The sequence below is a fragment of the Apis laboriosa genome, unplaced genomic scaffold (assembly GCF_014066325.1).
Source record: "Apis laboriosa isolate Shangri-la unplaced genomic scaffold, ASM1406632v1 scaffold68_cov148, whole genome shotgun sequence".
NCBI classification, from domain to species: domain Eukaryota; kingdom Metazoa; phylum Arthropoda; class Insecta; order Hymenoptera; family Apidae; genus Apis; species Apis laboriosa.
Window position 1 is genome coordinate 6,562,223 of NW_025224135.1, and position 27,437 is coordinate 6,589,659.

General features: G+C 38.9%; 1 protein-coding gene across 1 annotated transcript; it reads right to left on the reverse strand.

Annotated features, from left to right (window-relative positions):
• Nucleotides 1-11,798: 11,798 nt before the first annotated feature.
• On the reverse strand, nt 11,799-13,693 carry LOC122718887 (ABC transporter F family member 4-like). The gene is made up of 5 exons (XM_043944266.1): nt 13,616-13,693; nt 13,378-13,522; nt 13,093-13,221; nt 12,758-12,799; nt 11,799-12,463 (listed from the first exon to the last, which is right to left on the reverse strand). Exons 1-5 carry the CDS (start codon nt 13,691-13,693, stop codon nt 11,799-11,801), a joined length of 1,059 nt encoding a protein of 352 aa, XP_043800201.1.
• Nucleotides 13,694-27,437: the final 13,744 nt, after the last annotated feature.

The following is a 27,437-nucleotide window of genomic DNA, read 5'->3' on the forward strand; positions in this document are numbered from 1 at the left end:
GATTTTAATGAATCTGTTAATGAACGGTGATCAATATCGTTGAACGCGAAACACAGTTATCGCTATCGCTCTCCATGGTAATTTTTATCATTTAAATTTCGTTCTCATTGGTTACACGTTTCTTTCCCCGGTTATCGGCTGTAACGTGTGACTAATGATCGTGGAACACTACTAACGAGCTTCGACATTTTCATTATCAAAGAGGTTTATGCCCCGCTAATTAATCGGGCTAGAAGATTAATGCCACCGTGAAAATCGTTCGTTTGCACTTGTTATTTCAATTAGACCGGGCCGAAAGTGCGCCGCGGGCGGCTCGTTTGCCTGATATTTCACAGCCGAATAACAATCTCGAAGATCGTCCGCGCGACTTACCGTTTAATACACCGCGTAATATGTTTTAATATCTCGCGCGTGACTTGTTACCAGACCCGTACCCGATGTACCGTGACTCGTGCATGCTCGATTTAATCGAATGACGTTCCTTCGTTTTCAACTAACCCATCCCTCTCCCCACCTTTAACCCACGAGTCACGTGACCGATGCTACAACGTCCGTTATTGGCCGAGAATTGCAACGACGGAATATCGATGAATTGATGTATTTTCGATTCGAAAATTAAATAAAATTTCGACTTTCAATTAACGTAAGAAAAAAATTAATCTTAAAATCTTTGATAGCACGTATATCTGAATACATCTCTTGGCATCGTATCTGGTTTCTTTAAATAGTGGAATAGTAGGATTTCCCTAGATTTTTAATCGCTTAATTCCTCTGATTTCTCTAGATGTGGCTCTTACATCACTCAGTGATTCGAACGATGCATCGTTGGATAATCCTATATAGGATATCTTGCTTCTGTTTATACTCGATTAACTCGAGTAATTTCATACGAACGATAATGCACGCATAAATTTTTGACCACCATTCGGTTTTGTCTTTTTTTATAATATTGCCATTACTGAAAACAGAGAAGGTTAAATTCGCAATCGGTCCGATAATTTAATCTTAAAACACCACCGGGGAGGTCTTGTCTCTCGGAATTTCGACGATGGACGATATCGATACACGATATCTCTTCGTTCGTAGCCTCGTAGATTTCAGAAACGTTCATTTTTCCTCTCTCTTCGAACTTTCCTTTTTGCATTTTTTCCACTATCTCCACTGATGCTCGATACTTGAACGTATACTACGCGTAAGTCTGACTCGAGTAGAGTGCGGACTGGTTCCCCTCCAAACTACTCGCCCTTCAAATTTCCCCATTGGCGACGAGGCCAGACAGGTAGCTGTTAGCTTATGTAGATTAAATTGTTTCGAAGAAGCTCCTCTGCTGTTTATTCATCGCGGGACGACGCTGCTCGAGATAAACGAAAACGATTCGAGGACCATACCCGACTCGACTCGAACGTTGGACAATTTCTCTTGGCCTGTTGTTCGTGCTATACCTCCGTGTTTGAAGACCAGTTACCCGTGTCGCCCATTCCGTTATCTTTTCCTTTTTCTTTTTTTTTTTTTTTTCTCCTTGAGTACAAAGATACGTATTTATAAATATGAGTATCGATATCGGTCGAGACAGGTTAACATTCGATCAATCGAAATGTTCTTTCGTAAATGTTCTTCTGATCGGTAGCGTAGCAATTGACCGATAGGGAATAAATTAGATCGATCTGTGATCGTTACTTTTCTTTTGTAACGACCACTTATATGTATATATACGTTTATGAATGATACGTTGATTCGTTTACGATGTTGCATAAGAGAGAGATTGGATCGGTTATAGCTCCGTACATTTATCATTTTACTCGTGGCAATATGCGTCGTTTATATCTGGTTTTCTTTTTTTTAGATTTTTTTATTACAAAAAAAGGGAGTATAGTATTTTTTTATATAATTTATATTTCTTTCTGTAGCGTTGCGAAATGTGAGCGATGAATAAACCTCTATCTCTTATTCTCGTGTTATATTAATTACGGATTCGTGATAATCATGGATCGTGGTTCTAAATATTTAATAACTCTCTGGCGAACAGAGCACGCAAAAATTATACAAAGATCGTCCGTGATCAGAACATTAATTTCTTTTGCACTGTCAGGATTGATGCGGTAACACGAACGGCGACAATATTTATTTACGATTTCTTTGAAGTATTAGTACTTGAAATATCATCAATAAATTCCTAACCTCTCTACGTGTAAGAAATTAAAAATCGTATCGCTTTGACTTTCGACACTTCGTATGGATGGTTAAAAAACTTTTTGTAAAAATTTTGTAACTTTACTGCAAAAGAATTCTTGTTATGAAACACATATTTTTAATTACGATACGTAAAATATTAAAATGTAAATGTTTTAATTTGTGAAATTATTTCAAGTTAGTTGCACAAATATCACTCGCGCAAATATCAAATTCAAGTAGATATTACGATTCGTTCGAAGAATGGCAAAATCTAACATGTAACAAGAAAGAAAAAAAGAAGAAGAAGAAGAAAAAAAAGGAACCACTTTACTTTCACTCGTAAAGATCGTCATCAGGCCACCAGAAGAAACGTTAGATTTTTACAACGCCGCGTATTTCATCATCAATTACCCGCCCCGTTACACTTGTCCAGGTGAACGTGGTGGCTCGAGCGAGGCTCCTCGCAAGCAGTTCGTCCACGGTTGGAAACGCGGTGAGAAACGACCGGTCGACCGTCATCTTCCTCGTGGGGAAAACAGGGGGGAGGGGGGAGGCAAAGAGGACGATTAAAGTATCGTAAAAAAGTTTTTACGCGCTCGCGAAATTACTCCTGGGTGGTAATCCCGGTCTCTCATTCTCTCACTCTCTCTTTCTCTCTTTCTCTCTCTCTCTCCTTTGCATTGTTCTGAGCGCGAGGAGAAGGCGCCTCCTCGCACGAATTTCGTCCCTTTTCCCTTCCCTTCGTTCTTAATTTACCGTTAACCGACTCGTGTAAGAAATTCCCGGCCGAGAGTATAAAATTCGTTGGATCGAGCCTAATGACTGTCTCGGCCGAGGAACGAAAACAATAAATGCACACGTGCAACACGTGGATATTCTCCCCACGACGAGTGTAACGATTCTGTTTCTATTTTCTCCCAGTGAAATTTTATTTTTATGATTGTGATCCCGATTCTCTTTTTCTGTCTTCATAAATTTGATGTACACGAAGTTGGAAGTTTTTTTGAAAAGATCGTACACCTTTTGTGTATGTGGGATGAAGAGAAGTGGTCATAATCACGTTCTATTAGTTATTTCTCGCGGAAGATAGGATTTAATGTAATATAAATGGGATAATATAAGAGGTAATTCGAATAGAGTTCGTTGTACAATATTTTTCTCTAAATCATAAATATTTCCTTCAAGTTAATTCACCTTTGTTAGGATAAACAGTACGGATAAAATCCTCTTTGGATTGTCAATATCCTGTCCTACTCTTCGACCGCTTATTTATAAACTCTTTACAACTGTATACGCGTCATTTGTCACGAAACAGTTTGTTAGCGGGAACTTGAATCCTGCACGATCATCTTCCTCGTTGCTTCGCAACGACTCTCGGTTCCTAATCATCCTCTCAAGAGGATGAGAGAAAATAAATGCAATATCCTACTTCTCGATGAAATTACGTACAAATTTGTACACGTCGATATCGTATATTATTTCGTTCCTTTTTCGTCGCGATTATTATATTAACAACGATATATCGTATTTATGTTATAGTCCCTTGAAAACTGATCAGATCATTGACAGCTATTCGCCAGAGTGTCGAACGGAGCGCATTTAAACGGCAGCTGATTATTCCCAGGTAGTCGTTAGTCTTTCACAGACTTCTAGTCACTGTCTAATCGAATCGACGACAGTTCCCTCCTCCTGGAGGAAGGTACAACCGTCCAGTCTTGAATCTTTTATGGAGACGAATACATTCGTCGATTAGACAAGTTTTCAAGATCGGTTCTTTTCACGTTCGTTTGATTGGCGACATTTATAATGCACGAATCGTTTCAACACCGGTTGCGTTTTACGTTCACGCTTCAATATAAGTTTCTTGTCGATGATACACGTCGCGTAGAGAATGAATTATGAAGAACCGTATCGGCGGATATTGCCATGCGCCTCTCCTTCTCTCACAAGGAAAAATCTTCTTCTTCTTCGGCCATTTTGTTCGACGAATCACGCTCCCTCGATTTGCGGTTAATTTTTGCTCCTTTTCTTTCTTAACACTTTCTGCCGATTCGTTTCGCTCTCCTTTGTTTCTCTCGTCCTCTTCTCTTCTCTTCTCTTTTTTTTATTTAAATTAAACTGTAACATGTTTGTTTTCTCTCCGAATGTTTCTCACGATGCTTTCTGCCCGGTATTTTCAATACCGTTCGACGTGAAAGCGACTAAATGCTCGATTCTTCTTCAACGCGTATCGAAGTTTAATAAAGTTCAATTTACGCCTTGCGACGTGAGTTTCGCGCATACTTTCACTTGTCAGCCGCATTTGTTCCGCGGCAATTAGTTTCGTGTCTCGATCGAGCGGTGAAATAAATGCCGGTTCGTTTTTAAATTATCCCGGAACGGGGAGAATTATTAAATATCCTCTTTTCCAATAATCGCGAAAAAATAAAATCTTTCTTAATCACAATGCTTTCTTAATCCGTCTTTCTTCATTTCTCTCTCTATCTCTCTCCTTCCCTAATCCAGCGAAACTCACAACTTCTACTACAAGAAGAGACCGATCCTCGATTCTTTAAACAAAACTTACCAAATTTCATCCTCTCGATCGTGACATAAACGAACCGAATATCGTTGATCGCCAATTTTAATCGACGCCGTTTGTCTCCGTATATATACACGCGTGTTACATTATGCCCCTCGAGGGGCGGACCACTCGAACACACGTTGGATGACACACGAGGCGATAATCGAGAATACCGCTCGAGCCCGAGTCTTCTTAAGCCTCGACTTATGATCGGCTAACGGAAATCGCATCTTTGTCCGTTTCCCTCCTTCCCTCCCTCCCCCGGGATGACTGATCGCCGTGAAACGAGGACGGTGGTGGCAAATGGGGATCCCGAGAATCGGATGCGTTTATCATCTCGATTAATTAGAGGGGCGGTAAATCCTCGCGCGTCCTCGACACGTGGAATCGCACTTTCGACGAAAATCTCACGGTTGCGAATTCATTTTGCACGACGAGTATAGAGAGAGAGAGAGAGAGAGAGAGAGAGAGAGAGAGAGAGAGAGAGAGAGAGAGAGTTGAGGAGGAGCGGCGGTTTTGATTAAACGAGTGTTTTTGCGCGACGCAGTTTTGAAGGCAGAGGCGATTGGGGGGGGGGTCGAGGGGGGCCGTGTTCATTTGGCGGGCGGTGACAGGCGAACGCGCGTTTCGGCGGGAAACGATTATCATGTTGAAAACGATGGCGGCGGCGGCGAGTGAATCGAGGAACAAGCGTCGCCGTCGTCGAAATGCCGGTTGAATGCCGACATTGTCGAAAGTCGCAACGGCACACGGTGAAAGCTATTGAACTCGGCTATCTGTTTTCCATTGCGCGCAGGAAACTTCTCCCTCTCGTCCCTCTCCGCGCCCCGTTCTCCCTCAACGTTATGTCGTTCGTTATTCGAAACGAAACGTAAAAACAATGCCGCGCCCGCGATACGCGAATCGCGATTCAACGCGTTTCAGTTCATTAGTTATAACAAACCCGCGCTTTCCACGTGTCCCTTTTGCCGGGGGATAAATTAATAGCCGTGTCAATAATAGCCTCAAAACGCGTTATACCCGCGGCCTGTATCAATTGTATCTTTACCAGCTTTAAAGCGTTTCCACCCGCTTTAGAAGCCTGCCTCGCGAATATTGGATGCAACGTTGGATAATCCGTGTTATAATATATATTAAGGGAGAAAGAAAATTCTATTCGTTCGATTCGAATGAAGTGAATTCGAGACGCAAGAAATCGTGTTGTGTTGTGTCGTCGCGATCGTTTCAATTACGATCAAATGGAAATGTTGGAATACTCGAAATGCCACGTGGCTCGAAGCTTGCCAACGATTTTCATCATTTCGACGATAATTGATCATTATGTGACAGGTTTATCTATAACATACAATGTACACTTTAAAAATTAAATCCTTCTTAAAATTAAGAGAAACTTTGAATATAGCTCCGGAAGATGACGACTTCGACTTTAAAAACGTCTTTTTAATCCTCTTTTATTTCCATCCTTGCTTAGACTTCTCCGTTGCGTCTCGTCTCGTTAACCTTTTCCCGAGTCTAGACAAGTGGCAGACTTGTTGAGAGCGATTCCTGGAAAAACACGAGGCGAGACATCGCAAGGAAAAAATTCACGTCGTAATTTCCGCGTTGTCTTGTGCGAGTCCTTTCAATCTCTTTACAATTCGATATAAAAACGAAACCATTATCTTAAATCGATATTATTCCATCGCGTTTCTTCAAATGTACACGATACACATGTCCCAGTATATCCAGAGAAGCGTCAGAGTAAATCGTGTCTCCGGAAGTCGCGCTCCTTTCCCTTCTCGCGTTATATCCGCGTTTCGATTGGCCGCGGAAAAGTCACGTGGCCGATCGTGGTGAAACGCAAAGTGCGCAAAGTTCACGAGTTCCGATAATGCATCGAACGGGCGCGCGACCAACGGCGAGCTTTTACGCTTTCGCGCGATTTAAAGAGATATACCCATTGTGAATTATGCCTCGCTTCCCTGTACGATGACGAGCATCTCGTGTCCAGTATTTACGGCCATTGTCTTCGTTCTTCCCAGCTCCGGGCTAGTGCCGCGACCACGATCGTGATCGTTATTGAGGCGCGTGGGTCGTCTTCCTCCTCCTCCTCCTCCTCCTCCTCCTCCCTTCCGTGAGATGTGTTTTCAACTTCGCTTGCATGTACGTATTACTCAGATCAATGGTTCCCACGTGTTTCGATAAGACGACCTCGCCGCAACTTTTTTTTTAACCCTCGCCTCTCTACCCTACGGCTCCGCTCTTGACGAACTTGATTCGAAAAATTCGATTGGAGGAGGAGGAGGAGGAGGAGGATCGTAGATATATATACGACGCGTTTCTAGAAATTTCGAGTGCAAATTTTTTCTTCTTTCTTTCCTTCTTCCGACGAGATTACTTACTTTTCGCCGGATATAGGAGAGAGAGGGGAATATATATTCATATTCATCGCGAAGCGTAGCTTTATAAATATTATATGGCGGTGAATCACTCCGAAACGCGTACGTTTCACCGGCTTTTCCGTCGCGCTTAAAATTTTAATCTCGGGCTAAATCTCGCCGCGATTCTCGCCGGTGACGGTGAAATTCGCTGTTCATTGCTCGAAATGGCTTACCGGATTACCGGTATAAATCTTTGCGATTTACATTTAAGTTCTGGTAAAGCAAACGAGTTCCGGTTCGCCCGAATGGTGAATATTAACCTTGATAATTGTAATAGGCTCGCTCGAGAAAAAAAACACCTCCGTTCAAGCTCGAACATCCTCTCTACTCACCACCCTGAGCGAGAAGATGAAGATTTCCAAACTTCGATTTCGAAACTCTACGTCGATACATTTTCTTTCCTCTTCACCCTTTACAAAAAAATATAGAAAGAAAAGATTGCTTCGATTCGTGAAATTTATACATCGCGAAAGAATTCCACGTGTGTAGGCAAAAAATAGAAGAGAACAGAGATTGGACGTCGCGGGACAGTAATATCCCATTGAGCCCGATCCGAGTGCGTGGCACGACTCGAGCGAGTCGTAATAAAAGTGAGCACGCGGAGGTTTCAACGAATGCAAAACGAATGCTGGTTAACCGGTCGTTAAGCGGACGTCGCCGAAGCAACAAGGTGTGACGCGATCGGTGGATTTGTGGGGAACACATTCGCGCGCAACACCGATAACCCTCGGCTCGAGCGTGCATCACCGCTCGTGTGCATACAGTTATAATTGCCGCGATTCCAAGACACGGTTGCGAGTGCGAGTCTACGATTACCCATTACCCGGATGAATATCTCGGATTACGGCACGCCGGCTAAATAAATTACCAAACCATCTCTCTTTCTCTCTTTCTTCTTGGTCACACCCCTCTCCTCTCCTCTCCTCTCCTCTCCTCTCCTCCCGGTACACACGCCGGTTTGCATATTAACAACGCAGTAATAAGTGTGTACCGGTATAAATCTCGGTCGTGATCCTCCATCTGTGACTTTTTTTTTTTTTTTTTTTGCAAATTTTCCACGTTTAATCGGTTATTTATTTAACGTTTCAGGTTGGTCGTGTCATTATTTTTGATCAATGATACGGTCGCCAGAAATGCGACGAAGAAGATTAGAGACAAATCCAGCTTTTGTTGGTCTAGCTTTTGTTTTTTTGGAAAATTCTCTTTAAAGTAAGTTACATTTACTTATTTCATGAAGAAATGATTTTGATTGCGTTTTCTAAACGGCACTAAAATTCAAAATTTCCTCTTTAATTTCATAGATTTATTCAACACGAAGTTCGACGAGAGATCCGTCATCGCTTCTTCGAAGAAGAAGTGTTGCCGGGGAAGAAGACTCGAGGAAAAAAGGGGAGGGAAAGGAAGGATTCTCGATCTCCGAGCATTACCTTTACAAACGCGCTCGTTCTCTTCTAGCCCGGAATGGAAGGGGGAAGGCACGCGGCTGGGGCCAATTTATGCGCCGCGGCGCGCGTAAATTTTGCGCGCGGCTGTACTTTTGCGATCCCCGTGGTCCCCGTGTACGTGAAGCTAGTTATACGGTAACGTTCGCCTCGTTATGAAAGGTTTATTAATTCGAGCTCCCCCTTCCATCGTCCGCTCTCCTCTCTCGCCCCTCGACGGGACGACTCGCCGGCGAGTGGTGGTGGGGAGAGGAGGGCACCGTCGGGAAGGCGAAATTTGCCACGAAGCGTTCGAGGACACGTACGCGCGTTCCTTCGCGCGGGGAACTCCGTCTAAAGACGGAGTGAATGCGGCGGCTGATGAACGATTCGATTCGAAAATCACGGGCCCGTTTTGTCTACCGATTCGATCGAGTGTAATTGAAACAAAGAAACAATTTCAAAAAATTATTCAGATTATTGGACAAATTATTAAAAATATCGCGGTATAATAATTCTAAAAAATAAGGAGCGATCGTTTTCAATAGAATTTGTTTTAGAAATATTACGATTATTAATTTAATATAAATTATCCCCATCTTGTCCTGTATTTATGAGCAAGCATTTATCGGCTGTTTATCGACCGTTTAAATTATGATCAAATATCCTTACACGTCCTCTGTGCTTACTAATCGGGGCAAATTAACCCTGATACCAGCAAGTTAACGGATAATTAACGGATATTTCAACTATCAACAGGACAGATCAAGTCAAACATTATTACGAACGAAAATCAAATCGGTATATACATCGATTTCCGGTTCGCCGTAACCTCCTCCCTGATCCACGGAGGGGGTTTCGATCGTGCACACGATCCTCCCCTCTCCTTCTCTCTTGGATCCGAACTCGGACAAGATACAATGACTTTTTTATCGAACGGCCGTAATCTTTAGTGGAAACAAAACCTTTCCTCGCTTGAGATTTATCGGCCGCTGTCCGCTCAACACACTAACCGGCGCGCAGCGTAGAGATAACTTTCTCCCTCGTGATAAGCCGTAAGGTATAAATCTGAATTGTTTTTATAATTCCCGTGGAAGAGATGAGGTATCGAGATAACGGGGGATTCTAACGAAGTCTGTAATTTGCAGGCCGCCAGCGAAGCGCGATCCACCGCGAGAGTTGGCGGCCCACCGCGAGATGGATCACGATTTAAACCAATCGACGACGCTCGATAAACCCGAGGAAAAAGGAACGCCATCCTCGTTGCAATTGGTAGTAGTTCGTTCGCCTATCGATCCCCTTAATTAAGCGACTAAGAATCGAACGCCCCTATGGATTCATTTATACATTTTTGCCATTTCCTCTGTAATTGACACGCATATTCGATGCTTTACAATTTTCGAAACGAAAGAAGAAGAGATTGAGATTTTAGAATTCGATATATTTTAAGAGTGTCTAATTCTAGTCTGCAATCTATTAATCTATTAAGTGGAACGTTTCGAAAGAATTAGATTGCTTGAAATATAAATATATTGCAAAACTGAGGATTTTTTTTTTTTTGTTAAATTTATATTCGTGGAATATTGTCACTCGTCGTACGATTACGTATGTGAAATCGTATTCGATGGAAGAAAGATATTTGTCAGTACGGAGAGAAAGGATTTCGCGTTACGAGTTGACATTTTAAAGTCAGAGCGTGTTTTTTTTAAGAATGTGCTGCTATTTTCTCGCAATGGTAACAATGTATCAATGGACAGGTTGCGTCAGTGGCCCTCATATTTCCGATGATTTATATCCGGAGACGCGTAATTGGACGCCGCTGTTCAACTTCCTACATGCTGCGCAACGCTCGCATTCAATATAGATCATCCGCAATTGCAGCTAGTAACATTTCCGCATTTTCTCACTCGCGATGCTTCGATGAACACGGGTCGAAAACTTGATAACTTGGGATTAAATATCGAATCTAAAAATATTTTTCACGATATTTAATAATAGATAAATATTTCGAGAATGCTTGAATAAAGAATAAAAATCTATAGATATAAGAATACAATGGGTAGTATTTTAATCTCCGTAGAATCGTTTTTAATTAATGTACACGATATTCTTCGAACGAATTAATATTGTTCGCATTAGTCGATACATTAAGCAACAAAAAAGACAGTATATAAATATATTTAAAATACATTAAATAAAATAAATAAAATATGGATTAAGTATAATATAGATTAAGTAAGATATGAAAGTAATAATAAAAAAAAATACCCAGATTAATAATACGCATCCTCGTTACGTTACTATCATCCACAATTCTAACAAACGTTAATATGAGTACATATCGTCGATACTATAAAGGTAAATAGTCAATACTGACGGATCAATAGTTGTGCAAATGATCCCATAATTACTCGTTCATCTCGAATAGCCTTAATTAGTATTTCTTTCTTATACGCATTTGCTTACTTGGCGCATACGCTTCAAGATCCTTCACGATCATTCGACACCAATGCAATCGCTTACTCATCAATTCTTCGAGCCAATGCGTAAGAAATCTTGATATCTCCTTTCTTCTTCGCGACGAGTATCAATTGATAATTTAAAACTATTTTCGAAGCATTATGTTTTTGCACGATTTAGTTCATGCGCTTCAAGATATTTTGATGATCCTTTTTTTTCTTTTTTTTTCTTTCTTTTCTTCTTCAGGTTTTCGCTTAGAAATTCCAGTTATCCAGATTTAAAATTGTGCACGTAATCATCTTTTTTTCTCGTCGGATGCCGCGTCATCAATTTCCTTGAATTATATTCCGTCGTGATTGTCATCTTTCTCGTTTTGTTTATTCATTGATATTCTCAAGAATAGATCGATCGTTGCGCGACAACGGATGATTTTTTTTTCGAAGATGAAAGAGCCATCCTTCTATCATAATATGCTCTTTTATGCTCGAACATTCTATTCGTGATCATTCTCTTTTTCTTAGTCAGTTTCATCAACGTTGTCTTTGTGTTTTTTCATGCTTCTTTTTTTAGCTATTTTTTCGGATAATTTCATCTTTTCGCAATGTCTGGTGACTCTTTATTTCTCTTTTCTCTTTATGCTTTTTCTTCGTATACTCGTAAATTATTTTTCCTCTTTTTTTTTTTTTTTTTCTAATTTCAAATATCCTTTTACACATTACTATCACCAGTTTCGATCGATCCTCTTCAGCTTGGCCCCCCAAACTAATCCTTCTTCTTTTTCCTTTTACCTTTCTCCTTCTCCTCTTCTTCTTTAACCACCTTTTTCGTTTCCTCCTCTTCCTCTTCGACCACCTTCTTCTCTTCCGTTTTTTCACCGACTTCATCCTTTCTCCCTTTTTCTTCCCTTTCAACCTTATCTCTCTTCCCTTTTGCATCAACTTTCTCCTTCGCTTTCTTCCCCTCCTCCTTAACCTCGATCGATTCACGAGCAACCTTATCTTTCACCTCCTCGGTCTCACCTCCTCCTCCTCCCTTCCTCGAACGATCGTCCCTCTCCTCCCCCCCGGAACCTCCCCTCTCGTCAACATTTGTCGAAGAACTCTCTTCTTTCGCGCTGGTTAACGAGTTTTTCTCAATTCCTTGGGAGGAATGACTCCAGCTTTTTGCGTCACCCGATCCCCCCCCGGGTCCCGTTGATACCGCGGGTCCATCCCAGCGTTTTCTCTCGCCGCCACCTGTTTTTGCATCAAACCCTTCCAAAGACGGCAGAGGAGCGGCCGAGTGAATAGCGCGTTTTTCGCCATCAATTTCTTTCGCGCCTTCTGTTGATTCCCGATAACCGACCCTCCGACCTCCTTCTTCCTTCACGCTCGCCTCCCTTGATCCGTATCGTTTCGAGTGGCCAGAATCACTTTTGTCCACGTCTACTTAGGAAAGTGTAATAGTTTTCTCCTTTCATTTGTCCGCCTCGTGAAAGATATATCAGATTCTCCCAAAACTTATTCCTTTTTTTTTTTTTTTTTTTTTTAGAATAGCGATCGAATCATAGCGTTCATTCGATGTTTTCGTTCTAGTTAACTTTTCAAAATAAGGGAAATCGAAGCATCAATGAAAAAATAAACTACATCGATAGGTATTTTTTTTTGAATTAGAATAAGAGTTTTTGGGAAAATCTAATATTTTCAACAGTTTTTTTAATTTAATTTTCTAACGCGTTTTACCTGCTGGTTTTTCTCTGTTTGGGAAAAAAGGTAATCCTATCCCTGGAAAATATAAAATACTATGAAAAATTGATTTTATCTTTCGCACCCTATCGGTTTCATCGGTTGCGCTTTTACTATATTTTTATTGTATTATCCTATTTTTTTTTCTTGTTGTTGTTGTTGTTTCACTCTACAGAGGATTAATAATTTGTGTTCGTGTTACCGATGCGTTTTTTTTATTGGTTTTTCAAATATTCAGGTTTACCTACAGTTTGTAAAATATTTACCAAATATTTTATAAAAAAAAGGAAAAAATATCGTGCATAAATATTTACCAATTATATACGAATTACCTTTTTGAACGTTGCTCGCGATACCTTCTATCGCTTTTCCAATTGTGCCGATAACGTTTGAGATCATCGAGGCGAATATATTATCCTTGCCAAAAATTTTCTCTAACGGGGACGTCGCGACACGCTCGCCTTTTTTTTTTTTTAAATTAAACAAAATTAAACGTCATCAAATTTTTATCCGATAAAGAGGCAAACGACAAGAAACAAATCGAACATCGATTCTATCGCGGTTAATTAATTTGAATTTTTAAAAGTTAAATCAAATTCAACAATACAATCTATTACCGTTATCCTCTTTCTGTGCATCGAGCTTCTTCGAATCTTCCGCCTTCCCGTTCAAAAATTGAAATGGAAAAATTTTATTGCTCCACGCTGTTACGCTTTCGAATAATCCCAACGGTTCCCTCTGCCCCACTATCTTTGCCTCCTCCTATTAATCGTCAAAGATGTACAAATCTAATTATAAATTCACGAGTTGAAATTTCGTAGTTATAAATTGTGCTATCTAAAAATTTAGATATACCGATTTCTCATTGATTCCTGGATACCCGATCACCCACGGCACCGATGTCACCAGTAGTAATATCGCGGCTACGTTCATCTTCCTCGTTGTCTCGACTACGATGGCCACCGAGTATCGATTATATATATATATATATATATACTCGGTTTGACAATTGCAAAAACATCTCGTTATATATGGGAGCGTATAGCAAGAGTATAAATTATGGCTTCCTGAAACCTGGTTTGCCGGGTTTTTACGATAACAGTGTTTAATATGCTTATCGTGTTGCTCATTGGCGCAAATCAATTTTCAGGCTTGACATTCGAGGGCATGTTCGTTTCGAGCAATCGTGCGTTACAGATGCTATACCCTCTATGCGCTATGTTTTCGCGTATTTGTATTGTTAATTAAGTGGAATGGTTCGATAAAACGAATGGGTTTAATCGTTCCGTTTCGTGTTAATGATATGATAAACATATGATAACGTTCACGAAGTAATAATTGCAAATTTGATATTGGAATAATCCAGCAGATAGTAGAAGGTAAACGTAGAATAATTTTAATTTAAAACCATTCTGTGCTTTTAAATTTATTTGACACTTTTAAAAACTGTCTCTTTTCTTCTTCTTCTTTTTTCTTTATCAGAAAATTCCAGACTTCTCGCAACAAATAATAAAGAGTCGTTCTCCGAAATAAAACACAAACTGGTAGGCGAGGCTCATCCCCAGCACGATGTCGCCCATGATCTTAGAATATTACCTATTTTCCGCTCGGCTGCGCCGGATGAACCAACACGCTTCTCTTCCTCTTTTCACTCTTCCTTCCGTGCTCTCCTTCTCGTGCCTCGCACTGTCTTCATCATCGAAGAAAAAAAAAGCAGGGCAAGGGGAGGAAATTTGTTTCGTTACGCGCCAGCCCGATGTTCTTCCATCCGCCGTCCATCCCCATCCGTCGAGGGGAAAAATTTAAAAATTTTTCGACGATACGAACGTGAACTCGAACTGATATTCGACTCACGTCCCGGTTTCCTTCCCATCGATTCATCGCACTTCCCACAGCAATTTCTCCGTGTCGAGAGTGAAACGTTTCTCCATAAAACCGCCATCTTCCTCAGCGTCTCGGAGGGCGCCACCGCCGCAGCGGAGGGAACATTTTTCGCCGAGATACCCGGTTAAATCAGATCTAATGCGTTTAGATACCGATCGAAATGAAATTTCAGCGAAAGCTCGAGCAGCAAAACGTAGGTAATCGCGTTAAGCCGAAAGTGGCGGTTCCTCCTTCTCAAGCGGGTCCGCTGTTTCGTTGCGAACGAAGAATCTCGATCGGTAATTTAATAGCCAGGTAAACGAGGTAAGGGAAAAGAAAAAAAAAAAAAAAAAAGAAAAGAAAAGAAAAAAGAAAAATTAGTCTTCGAAGCGGGGTGTTTTAGCGTTCGCCAAGGCGGATAGCGGAGGAGGGTAGGATAAAAAGCTCACGATGAAAGCTGCTGCTGCTGCGGCCAAGATAATAAGGTAGCGATCGGTTACCACGTCGAAGCGAAATTGCGAGCGATGCCGTAGATGCGATCGGTCGATAATAAAGCAACTACTCTCCCCTAACGAGTAAATAATCTTTTCGATGAAAGTCGATTGAGTTGTTTCGAGATATTAAACCCCCTCTCGAGAGGATACGAGACGATAATACACCCCCTTTTTTTCTTCTTTTCCTCAAACGAACCGTCAATCCTTAATCAACAAAATATAAATAAAGTTTCGGATCGAACGTTTAGAACGGTGTTCAGTCATATTAACGATCGTTGAAACATTAATTCGATTTCAAGAGGAGATAAGCTCGAGGTTCGTAGGAACCATCGATCGAACTTCTCATCACGATATAGTTATTCAACGCGATTAGAGCAGCACATGAATCGTCTTAATATCGATCTTCGGGAGTCAATGCGTCATTAACGTTTACAGAACTCGAAATGGCGAAATCTTGTTCGCCACAATGGCGAATTTATCGCGGGGAGGAATTTCGCTGAAATTTCGTTTGCCTCCGATTATATCTTTCATGTCTCGCATGCGCTTCGTGGCCAATTATATTTCAAGTTGCCGAGAGACGATCATTCAAAGATATAAATTATTATTATCGTACAATGTATTGAGATAGATATTCCAATTGGGATACATATTTGCGTTGCACGAGTGTATTTATTGAATTTTTCGAGGAACGTTACGTTTCGTCTGTGGATTGTATTTTATTATAAGGAGGTGAAAGATATTAAACTTATTTTCCGTTTTTGTTTAGAAATTTGCGTAATTATCTAACAATAAGAGGATAATAATGCAAATTTTGATACGTTTTTTTCTTTCCAATGGATTTTTTTATCGTTTTATCGTCGTATCGAAAAAGCAATTCTTTTTTTTTTTTTTTTTTAAAATTGATATAAATCAATAGAATCTGTAATTGATTCGTGTGAACACTGCGAAATATCCCTATATAGGGAAAAATAAACGTTATTTATTTGCCGTCCCCGATTTTTCGCCGATGAGATAATATTATGAAATATCGTTTTACGATTTATTTGCGCTTTCGAGAGGGAAATTTCTGTTTCACGTTTTGTGCTAGATTTTTATTATGTTAACGTTTCATTTTTTTTTTTTTTTTGTAAAGTGAAAATTTAATCCAAAGCGAGATTGAATTCCTGCGTGTATGTACGTAATAGATAGAGAAAAAAAGAAAATAGCATTTGCATATTATATCAGTTATGCTGTAATGATAATGATTAAGTAAAATTATCAAGTAAATTGAATTCATTCATTTACAAATTTCGTTCATAATTTGCATTGTTCACTTGTTTGATAATATCTATTATAATTATTCACGTGCTGGATGTTCATTGTAATACGGGTGAAAATACAACTTGATGACACATGACACGTCTTTCACGATTTTATATTAGCAAGAAACGTGTTAAAAGTACTGATTCTTATGGATATCACGCACCATTCTCTTCTTCTTCTTCTTCTTCTTCTCTTTTTTATTATCCGTGATAGAACGTAAAGACATGCTGGAAAATTTCTTAAGGGAAAAATTCGTTTTTTGAAAAAATCATTTTTTTAAAAAAATCTGTAGATCGAGTAATTAATTACATCCAATCTTGAAACAACTTTTGATCATCATCCAACATATAACGTTGTAGACGTTTAAGTAGAGTATTTTTACACTCGATTGGCATAAAAAAAAAGGAAAAAAGTAACTTGTTATAAATTTTAACATAAAATAATTCAAGGAAATTACGGGCCCCTTTTGACAAATTAATCGACCGCAAACTCGACGATTTTTCTTTTGTCAACGCTGGATGGAACTATCTAAAATCTTGGAATTTTACAAGCTTTTGCAAAGTTTCGTGCAAAATAGGAATCGTTGCTAGATAAAAAATAATTAGATCGTATTCGAGCGTGAAAAAAAGCTAGCTCCCTGCTTGCACCGCGTTGAAGAAATTCCTTTCGATGATTCGTATGCAAAGTGATGCGTTTCAGTCTTCCGGATGGAACGAGATCTTTCGTGGAAATTAATATAGCGAGCGATAAGCCGTGCAGAAGAAAGGAGAAAAAAAATTCTCCCTCTCGTCGATTTGCATATACTTTCATCGCAAATTAACCCTTCTGCTACCAGTATCGAATAATAATTTCAATATTCGAAACTGTTCGAATTAAATTGTCCGCGCAATGGACAAATATTGTAATGAAATGAATTAAAAAAAAGAAAAAAAAGTGAAGAAGATAAATCGAAAAATGAAGAATTGAGGAAGAAAGTTTTAAAGTAATAAAATAAAAGTAACAAATAAATAATATCGATGTTGAGATGTATAATAAGAAATAAAATCGTGTCTACGTGTCACAATAATCACAGAGAATCTTGCAAGAAGTATTTACATAGCTGGTGTTCCTTAGAAGATATTTCGATTATCTTCTTCATGTCGAATTGGAAATATTGTTGAGAAAAATACGTATTAAGAAGAATTTCAAGCGTATCGGACAACGAGACGTATCATCCGAGAAACGAGAAAGCAAAAGTCCCGTGTAATTTCTTCCCGTGACGCGGAGAAAATTAATTTCGCGCGAAAACGCCCGTTTTGACGCAAATGAATTTTTCGTATGATGAATTACTGGTTTACGATCGATGGAATGTGGATAGGAGACGCGTAGCGTCTGGAAAGGTGTTGCAAAATCGTCTCGTCATCGAACACCTGGGATAACATTATGAGTGTCGAGCAATTAAAGGCTGACAAACAGACATCGTTTTACAGCATTAACATAAAATGTTAATTCAAACGTTATAATTGAGGGATCCAGGGAGGGAAAGCTGTGTTGCATACGTATAAATTGCATAATCTTTCGTTCGAGAAATTTGTTTTAATTGAAATTAAAATTAAAATTAAATGATTCGATAATTAACTCTGCCTGTTCTTAAGCGTTTTTTCCCTTTTTCTTTTTTAATTTTTATTTTATCGTAAAAACTTGGAAAGTTCGTATCTACCCATCTGTGCAGATAAATATACGTTTTAACACGTTGAATTCCTCGACGAAATCGATCATTTCCTTGTTCCGTTGAACAAAGAAAAAGAATTGAAATTTTCCCGATCGGATAAAAATTCTCTGAATCGAAATAAAGTATAAAGATAAAGAAGATATATCGGCAATAAATTTTTAAATAGATTCAACAGATGCGGGCCACTTTTTTCTCCTCTTTCTTTTTTTCCATTCCAGACACGCTCGCAGAAGATGTCTCTCGTATCGGGCAAAAGGATCTCGCGATAAAATGTTCTTTTTGTCGTATAAAACAAGCAATATGGCGCGTTTTTAGGGCGCGACATAAAGATTCTATCGCGGCTCCTTACTTCCACGCTATCAAGATCCAAAAATTTTCTCTTGGCGGCATCGCGAAGTCGAGCCGGCAATTATGGCGAATTTCGGTGGGAACCATCTCGAAAAAATTATTGAAACAACCGTTGAATACCTACAACGAAAGAACCTTCGATCTTTTAAATTCGATCTTTTAAATGTCTATTTTCCCTCCCTCTTTCTCTTAACATTTTATTCTCTCGTACATTCTTCTCGCAATTCTCTTATACAGGGTTTCTATCGCGATTAACGATCATAATTGCAATATCGTTGCAACCGATCAACATCGAAAAAAAAAAAGAAAAAAGAAATTTCCCCGACGATTAACGTTTCGTTAACGTGAATACGCATCGAAATCCGCGAACTCCATCCGCTAAGAAATTAGGGAACCGAGAATTGGTGGCGGTGTACCTCGAATCGAGTCGAGAGAAGTTACGTGGAATTTCTGGAAATTTATTAATCCGTTTTAACGAACGGCTCGCCATCCCCGAGGACGATCCAAATTCGACGAGTGGTTCTCGAGTTGTTATCGGAGGGGGGCGATCGATATTTATGAAAGTTGGGGATAATTCGCGGTTTTCCGTTGCCAATGTGTCGCGCATCCGGCGACACAAATGAAATATTCATGCTGTAGGTGTATGGTAATGTATGCGGGGCTATTACGGCTCTACGAGACAACGTGTAATCGCCACGAGCATCTGTAATTAGTCTAAGGATAATTTTTTTTTCTCAACGAGGATGGATGCTCCTTCTTCCGGATCTATGCGTAGCCACGGATGCCACTCGGTTTCTATTGCACAACGTACATATTATCGACGATCGTGACGTTGTTTAGGGAGGAGAAGGAGAAGGAGGAGGAGGAGATTACAAAGAGGCGTCGCGTTGTTTCTCCAGCCATCGATCATCGCTCCTGTTCGACGTAGTGATTTAAGAAACCCCGGTGTTATCCGCTTCAGCCTCGAAGAGGATAATGTATGACTTTGTCTATTATAGGGGAGGAGGCTAATTATAGCGTCGAACGAGTTTGGAAGCGTTCATATTGACCAATATGATTAGACCAGTAAGTAAATGCAGCATTAGCATTAGGTACATAACGCCAGCCGAGCGGTTAAGTCGTGTTTACGTTAAATCGGTAAATATGGTTCGCGAGTTGGCCGCTAGGGGCGTTCGTGAGTAATGCAAGTAAATACGATGGCTAATGCGATTTATTAAAATATTGTATAGCTGTTTTATATGTGCGTTTTATTTTAAATGATGTATTGCTGTTTCGATAGAGAAATATGGAAGATATTTGAGGATTATTGGCGCAGATTAACCGATTGACGTATACATTTGGCGGTTAATTATTGAGATGATAAATATTCTATGGAATTTAAAAATGCAACGGATTGATATTTAAGAGTGGATTGAAATTTATGAAGGTTTTTTTGAGGAAGGTTTTGTTTCTTGGAAACAAAAAGTCGTTGGAATACGAATGAGAATAAACGAAAAGAACATCTGTATAATTTTAGAAGATAAAGTATTAGTTTATTTTATTTTTTCTTTTTTTTTTTTATTAAAAATTGCTTTAAATACCATTTCATAAAAATATTAAATTAAAAGTGAAATTTATGATTGTAGAATATTAAATTATTCTGTTATGAATTCGATATATTGCGTATTTTTATTAAAAAGAACTGTATTTTCCCTGAATAAATCTGATTTATTTTAAAGTGCTCTCCACGAGAGAGGTCGATCCCACCGTCCTGACGAGCCATTAAAAGCCTTGCCACGGTAAATTTATAATTTGAGTCAAATAATATAGACATAATATCGTATTTTAAAATGATACATCAACAATATAAAATTTGATCAATCATTTAATGATATAATATCGGAATTATCCATCGCAAGTTAATTTAGATTTATTATATGAAATGAAAATACAAACGTTCTTCAAACGAAAATAAAATAAAGTTTAATCCTTCGAGACGAGATAAGTTTTTTTATTTCGAAAACCATGGTAAAATAAAAAATAAGAAAATGTACACGATATTCATCGTAATACGTAAACGATCGAAAGATGAAAATCTTTGTTTTCGTAAAATCGACGTTTCGAAATTTTGTCAATTCTTGTCTCTCCAAAAGATTTACGACTTTCGTCAACAAACAACACAACGAAGAGTTTTATTATATATTATAAAAAATTTGAATATCTTTTAAGAGAAAATATTAAAATTTGGAGTATCGTGTGCATTTATTTTTTTTATTTTTTTAACACGCAAAAGAAATATTACTCGTAATTAAGTGAAAAATAAAAATGTACCATGTAAATAATTAACGCGAAACAAGCTCTCAAACGATGCATTAATGTTATATTTCATTTTAATACTACAGTTTAAAAATGAATTTTATTTTTTAATTCCTTTAATTAATTTGTTCAAACGTGTTATACGATATATCGCTTGAAAAAATAAACTGAAAATAAAACGGTCAAAAACAGAGATACAGGATGCCTTATTAATTAACCCACGTTATCGTTCCCATTTTCTTGCCATCCCACCACGGCAAATTTATGTAAAATATTCAACGAGCGAGCTTTACAAAAGGGATTCCATCCGATCGAGAGTACGAGTAGGAATTTAATTTCTCCCATTTTCTATTAATTTCCCTTTAGCGTTATTTGCACAACCGCTGCGAATTATGCGTTAAACGCACGCGATTAGCTCGCGGCCTTTCGCGATGAATCGATGCGAGGATAAAGAGAAAAACGAGGAGAAAAAAGAAAAAAAAAAAAAGAAAGAAAGAAGAAAAAAATATCACGTTGAGAAGAATAATTGATGGCGACGACAGTATCGAAATGCGAAATTTAGTGCCCCCGCGAATTTAATTTATTTTAAACGCACGACCCTATCGTTGTTCAGAATTCAACGATTAAATCAACGTTAAATTTGCACCGCGCTCGGCTCGCATACCGGTTTCAAAATATACATACATATATATATATATGGTGGAGTACGGTACGCGCACCATGAATTATGATATCGCGACGCATTAGTTTTAAATGATGCTTTTCAACGTCACACGCGGATTTATGAATAAGGATAACCGGGGCCGCGGGTAAATTACTAGATCGCTGTTTCCGTATCAATCATGTATGTAAGCCCGAACGACCAAGAGTTAGTCAGCGTGCACGTTGCATATTTTGACATACGACATGTATTTTTAATCGTGGATATGGAGTTATTGTAGCGTGTAAAATAATTCAATGCGTTCAGATTTTCAACTTTTCATTTTATATGTATTGTACTCCCTTTTACGATTTCAATTTTAGAAACTTAATCCGACTTTTAAAAAAAAAATTAATTTAAAATTTTAAATTTTAATTTTTTTTTTTAATTTTAAATTACACAAGATGATTAGACTCAAGAATAAGAGAAAGATTTTTGATTTTTGAAACTTAATCTGACTTTAAAAAAAAAATTAATTTAAAATTACACAAGATGATTAGACATTAAGACTCAACAATAAGAGAAAGATTTTTGAATTTTTGAAACTTAATCTGACTTTTAAAAAAAAATTAATTTAAAATTACACAAGATGATTAGACATTAAGACTCAACAATAAGAGAAAGAGTTTTGATTTTTGAAACTTAATCTGACTTTTAAAAAAAAAATTAATTTAAAATTACACAAGATGATTAGACATTAAAACTCAACAATAAGAGAAAGATTTTTGATTTTTTTTTGGAAATTGAAGATAATCGTAAATCGTAGATGGATAAATCGAGAAATGCAAATGATTAATTCGAAATATCGAGTAATCTCCGAGTTGAGATTACGCGAAAAGATATTTCAACGTGCCTAAATTTGATATCCGATAATAATTCGAAGTTAAGCTCGGCCATTCGATCCATTTAAACTTTGAACGCGTGTACAGTTAGCTGCATCGTTTCTCAATTACCAAACCGTGCGCATCGGCTCCCTTCTATTCGATTCTCGTGTCTGAAAATATGCGCGCGAACGCACCACGACCTATATCGCAACAGCATGACTAATTGATCGCAATAACGGCGGCCATCCATCGCCATTGCATAGGCCTAACCTGTGAACACCACACCATCCCAAGATTTACAGCGACGATTCGATTTCGTGCGCGTATCAATTGCACTCCGCCATCGAGGATGGAAAGATTTACATGGAGACATATGGGTTGGTGTCTGTCGCGAAGTTAATAAAAATCACGTGGCATTTTTTTGCTGCGCTATTCCAAGATAACGTTCTTCAAACGCGCAACCTTTTAACACGTGTTAAAACGTGTAGATCATTGTAAAGGTCATTCAGGATCGATACGTAATTTAATATATTTATAATTTATAAGATCCAAGTGGTGACGAACTCGAAACATCAATGTGTATTTTATTTGTATTTAAGAATAATTGTCGTATGGGATATCTATACAGTTACAGAGAAAGAAAGAAAAAGAGAGTTTGAATTTATAAGAATTATACAAGATTACGATAACTAACTTTGTTTAGAAGAAGTTTAAAAAATCGTTTACAAAATCGCAAGAAATATAACGTTTTTAATATAATAAACGTTATTTCACATTATATTTCGAGTAAAAGACACACATACACGCACACAAAATTGAGGAAAAAATTCGGTCAACTCTCCGTGGAAACAAATCGATCCACAGACACCGGTCTGTATATTTCGGTCCAAGGTAACTCATAAACCACCTTCATCCCCCTTAAATCTTCAAGGTAAATATCCACGGTGGATGCCGGGGAATAAGAATAAAGTCGAATCCGTGATATTAAATTATCCGGGAGGGGGAACACGTGGCTACATCTGTTTCCGTCACCGAGCAACGTGTTACAATCTTTTCCCTGACTCAACGACCTAGGGGACGGATTACCAAGGCGCATCATCATCGTCATCATCATCCCGCGTATCACGATATGAAATACAACGCGTTGTCTATTTCCAGCCCTTGTTAATCCGCGATACGTAGGATACGTAGGAAGCGAGATAGAGCTTAATAAACCGAGCTTCCGTTCCGTCACAGACCCGGATTCGTGAACGAAGGATGGAAAATCCAGCTCGAGTTGGATTCACCACGGATCTCTTTCTTCGTTCCAAGATGCGTGTAACGGGTGGATTTCCGCTCTCTCCCCCGTGGAAAGATGTTTCGTAAGTAACGGGAGAGAGGGAGAGGGAGAGAGAGAGAGAGAGAGAGAGAGAGGAGGTGGAAAAACGACGGAGCTATCGGCCGGCAGATTGCCAAGAGGACGGTTTCGGACCCTCGGAGGCCATCGCGCCAACTGCAACCTCGTGGGCGGAATTTAAAGAAGGTCTCCGGCCGTTGCGAGTCTCCTTGCTTCTCGCCGGCCTTCTGGCCGCGGCAAGAAGACACCCTGCCCCTCGCATTAATCGCGAAGATAATTATTACGAGACGAGCGGCCCAATTGGACCGGCCCGGAGGCCGACAGTATTAATGAAAGGGAGTGGAGGATCGTGCGCGCGATGAATGCGTTCCCTCGTGGAAAACAAGGTGGATGAACTTCCACGTTGAATAGTTATAATTCCAATTTTTTTTTTTTTTAGTGAGCTACGAGCAGTGGTGAAGGGAGGATGATTGAAAGTGTTAATTGAAAGTTAGACGATGAGGGAATCTTTTCTTTCCATAAAGATGGGAAAGATCGAATCGATCCTTCTTTTATTTTTATTTGTAAGGATTATTTGTAAGGGTTGTTGAGACGAACATTTACATTCTGCAATTAAAAAATTTTCTCTCCCTGTTGTTGTCGTTCTCGAAGAGGGACGAAGATTTGTCGGATGCGTTTAAAACGCGTTATCGAGAGGGCCACGTTTCGCGATGTCGCAAGGCAAAAATTACAGGAAACCCCCGGTTACCGGCGGGGTCATTATCATTTTTCAAAATCACCATCTGCGCGAACACGTGACACTCGTTCGTCCGTAAAATTCGAATCGTAAATTTCGAGTAAAATTTCGGGAGGGAGGGAAAGAGAGAGCTATCCCTGTTCGCTACTCTTCAAAGTAGAATCATGGCGGAGAAAAATTACGCGAGCGTAATTTTCATCGCGCTAACTACCGTGTTCGAGATGGTGTATTGCGCGCGTATACGTATATACACGAATATCACACGCTCCCCCGTGCGATAAATAAAACTCGGTGCGGCTTGTTGTTGATATCGCAAGTGCGACACGTAATTAACGTCGGCTCGTACACGCGCATAAAGAACACGTGTCGCTGCGTTTATACCCGGACCCGGTCATTATGCGCGGCGCTAATTTCGAAAGTTTCATTTTTTACCCTTAATTATGTTATACACTCTGTTCAATTTAAAAGCATCCTCTGTTCGGTTTCGGTTCGGCTTTGTCGTTTCCACCAACCGTGTATGTATATATATATGTACGTATACGTGTATTTTGCGATCGTCGGTGAAACTCTCGACGCTTATCACGTTGAATAACAGTCACGTACTGTCGCTTTCGCGATTTTAATCACGAAGGGGAAAAAAGAAAGGAGGAGAAAAAGAAGAAGAAGAAGAAATTCAAGGGAAACGATCTTCAATTTTATTTTAACTCTCGATTAAACGACAGTTACTTCGCATCGTGGCGAATCTCGATCGAAAAAAAAATATAGGCCTCTCGCGATCCTTTGTTTTTTCCGTCGCCGAGATTAAGACGTTCCGTCATTGGGACGGACAGAGTTTATTAATTCACGGTGAAGAAAATTGCAAAACCGTTCTGGAAAACGAAGTTCATTCAGTCAGGTTAAAACGCGACGGTTTAACCGCGATCCCCCCCCTCCCGTAATAGATCCGTTAACGGGGCAATTATGTCAATTAGGTTAACTCGAAGTGGCTGGTTTCTGGATTACTTAAATAGTCATTACACTGGTTAGATCCTGAGAACGTCTCTAATATCCTTGCTTTAACGGGGACTGTTAGACTGTCTCGTTTCGCGAGAACAACCACTCGTAAAACGATCCATCCTCGACCGAGAAGAATCGTCTTCCTGCCAATCTCACGACGAGCTTGCTCTTGATTTTCTGTAATTGAGATCGCTCTATTTATGATGTATCTATGGTGTTCGTTATTTATTTTCGATCATTCGTTCGATTTTTGAATTTTTCGATAGTTGATGATGAAAATAAACGATATATAAAGGTTTTGTCGCGCTATTGTGCGTGAATAATATATGCAAGTAATATTATATTATCTTTCAACAGTATCGATGTCTGAAGCAAAATTCGTTATTAATTATAAATTTGTTATTAAATGGAAAAGGAAGAGAATTTATTTAGAGAATTGATATCTCTATCATGGACCGATTATAGTTAGATGTATTCTCCAGATAAACTCCAGTTATATCCATATATCTGAGAATTTTTAGAGAAAGTAAGTATCATATAATTTTTATCATCTTTGAAACTTTTCCTTTCATTTTTTATTTTTTTTTATTTTTGCAAGATAAAACTTAATAGCAGCGAAACTCTTTCTTGAATATTACTTTGTACATACCTCGATTACAATCTCTTTTCTCTTTTCTCCTTTCTCCTCGATTCTCTTTGATAACATGTTTTGATATATATATATATATTTTTGTATTTTTATCCATATCTCTCTATATATATTCAGTAATGAAATCATCAACCGTTTCTTACGTTAATGTCTCTAGCGGAAACGACAAACACTCGTCTCGAATGTTTACAAACGTCTGCGATTCTACCCGGCCAGCGGATACACCGGTTTACAATTCCATGAGTTTCGCTCTTTGGATCAAGATTCGCGCGAAAGGGAAGCTTGTTACTCGAGACCGAGAGTTGCGAGAGCGCGAGAACACGTGATTGCAAAATACTCGTGCGCGCTCCTTTTTCACGTTCAAGTGATTCTCGAGCTGCTTATAGCATCATTCCGTTGATTAAAATTGAAAGTTACGGGCTGTTTCAGTTTCCAAATTGTTCACGAGTTGTTAAATCAAGCCCCGCCGATGTACATATTTGCGTTGATTTCGTGCAAAGTTTCAAGATAGAAACTGGAGCAAATGTCGTGAAAATGTCACGAAGTATCACGAACGATGTTTCGTTCCTGAAAATTGAACTTTGTCTTTTAGATAGAAATGATTCCAATGTAGAGAGTACTTTTGTATCGTTACAATTGAAATTCGGGGAAGAATTTATGTATTAAAAGTTTGAAACTAATAAGCAAAGAGATCACTTTCATTTCTCTATCGATTAACACTTTTACGATCGTATTACATTACATTGCATTAAATCGTAGATATAATTAATATTCCTTCACGAATATCGATACATCATCATACGTTCTACCTCTTCTATTCATCTTCTTCATATAATTGACCACAAGGTATTCGATACAAAGTATTTTCTTAATAAAATTACATAAATATATCAAGAGGAGATAAATCAAAATTGAACAAATATTTATTACTTTAGTAATAATTCAATTTTCTTCTGAAACTGAAGAGATATATCATTATGAAACTATTTCTACCTTTCCCCCGTTTACCAATCTTTAGAAAGAATTTAAGTTTCCTTAATCGATTCCACTGCCTGTCAAAATGAATTTGCACAGATAGTATTAAGAAAATCTTGAAGATATCTTCTTCTACAATTTTACAACACTATCAATGATTACTTAAACGACGCAGAAACATCCATCTCAATCCCAGCCAAACAAATTTCCGCGTTAAACAAACAAGCGAAACCAATAATTTCTCCGTGGAAATCATTGTCGAACATTCAATTACGCTCTCATTATCAGCCCCCTCGATCTCCAGTGCTAGAGAAACTCTATCGAACCCTTTCATAAATCTCTTCGTTCGTTCTTTCAGCGGGGGCAGATAAATTATCAAACGGCACAAGATTGTCTATCTGGAGGGGGGGGAGGGCGATTACGCGCAATGAAACATTTACGAGGCCTC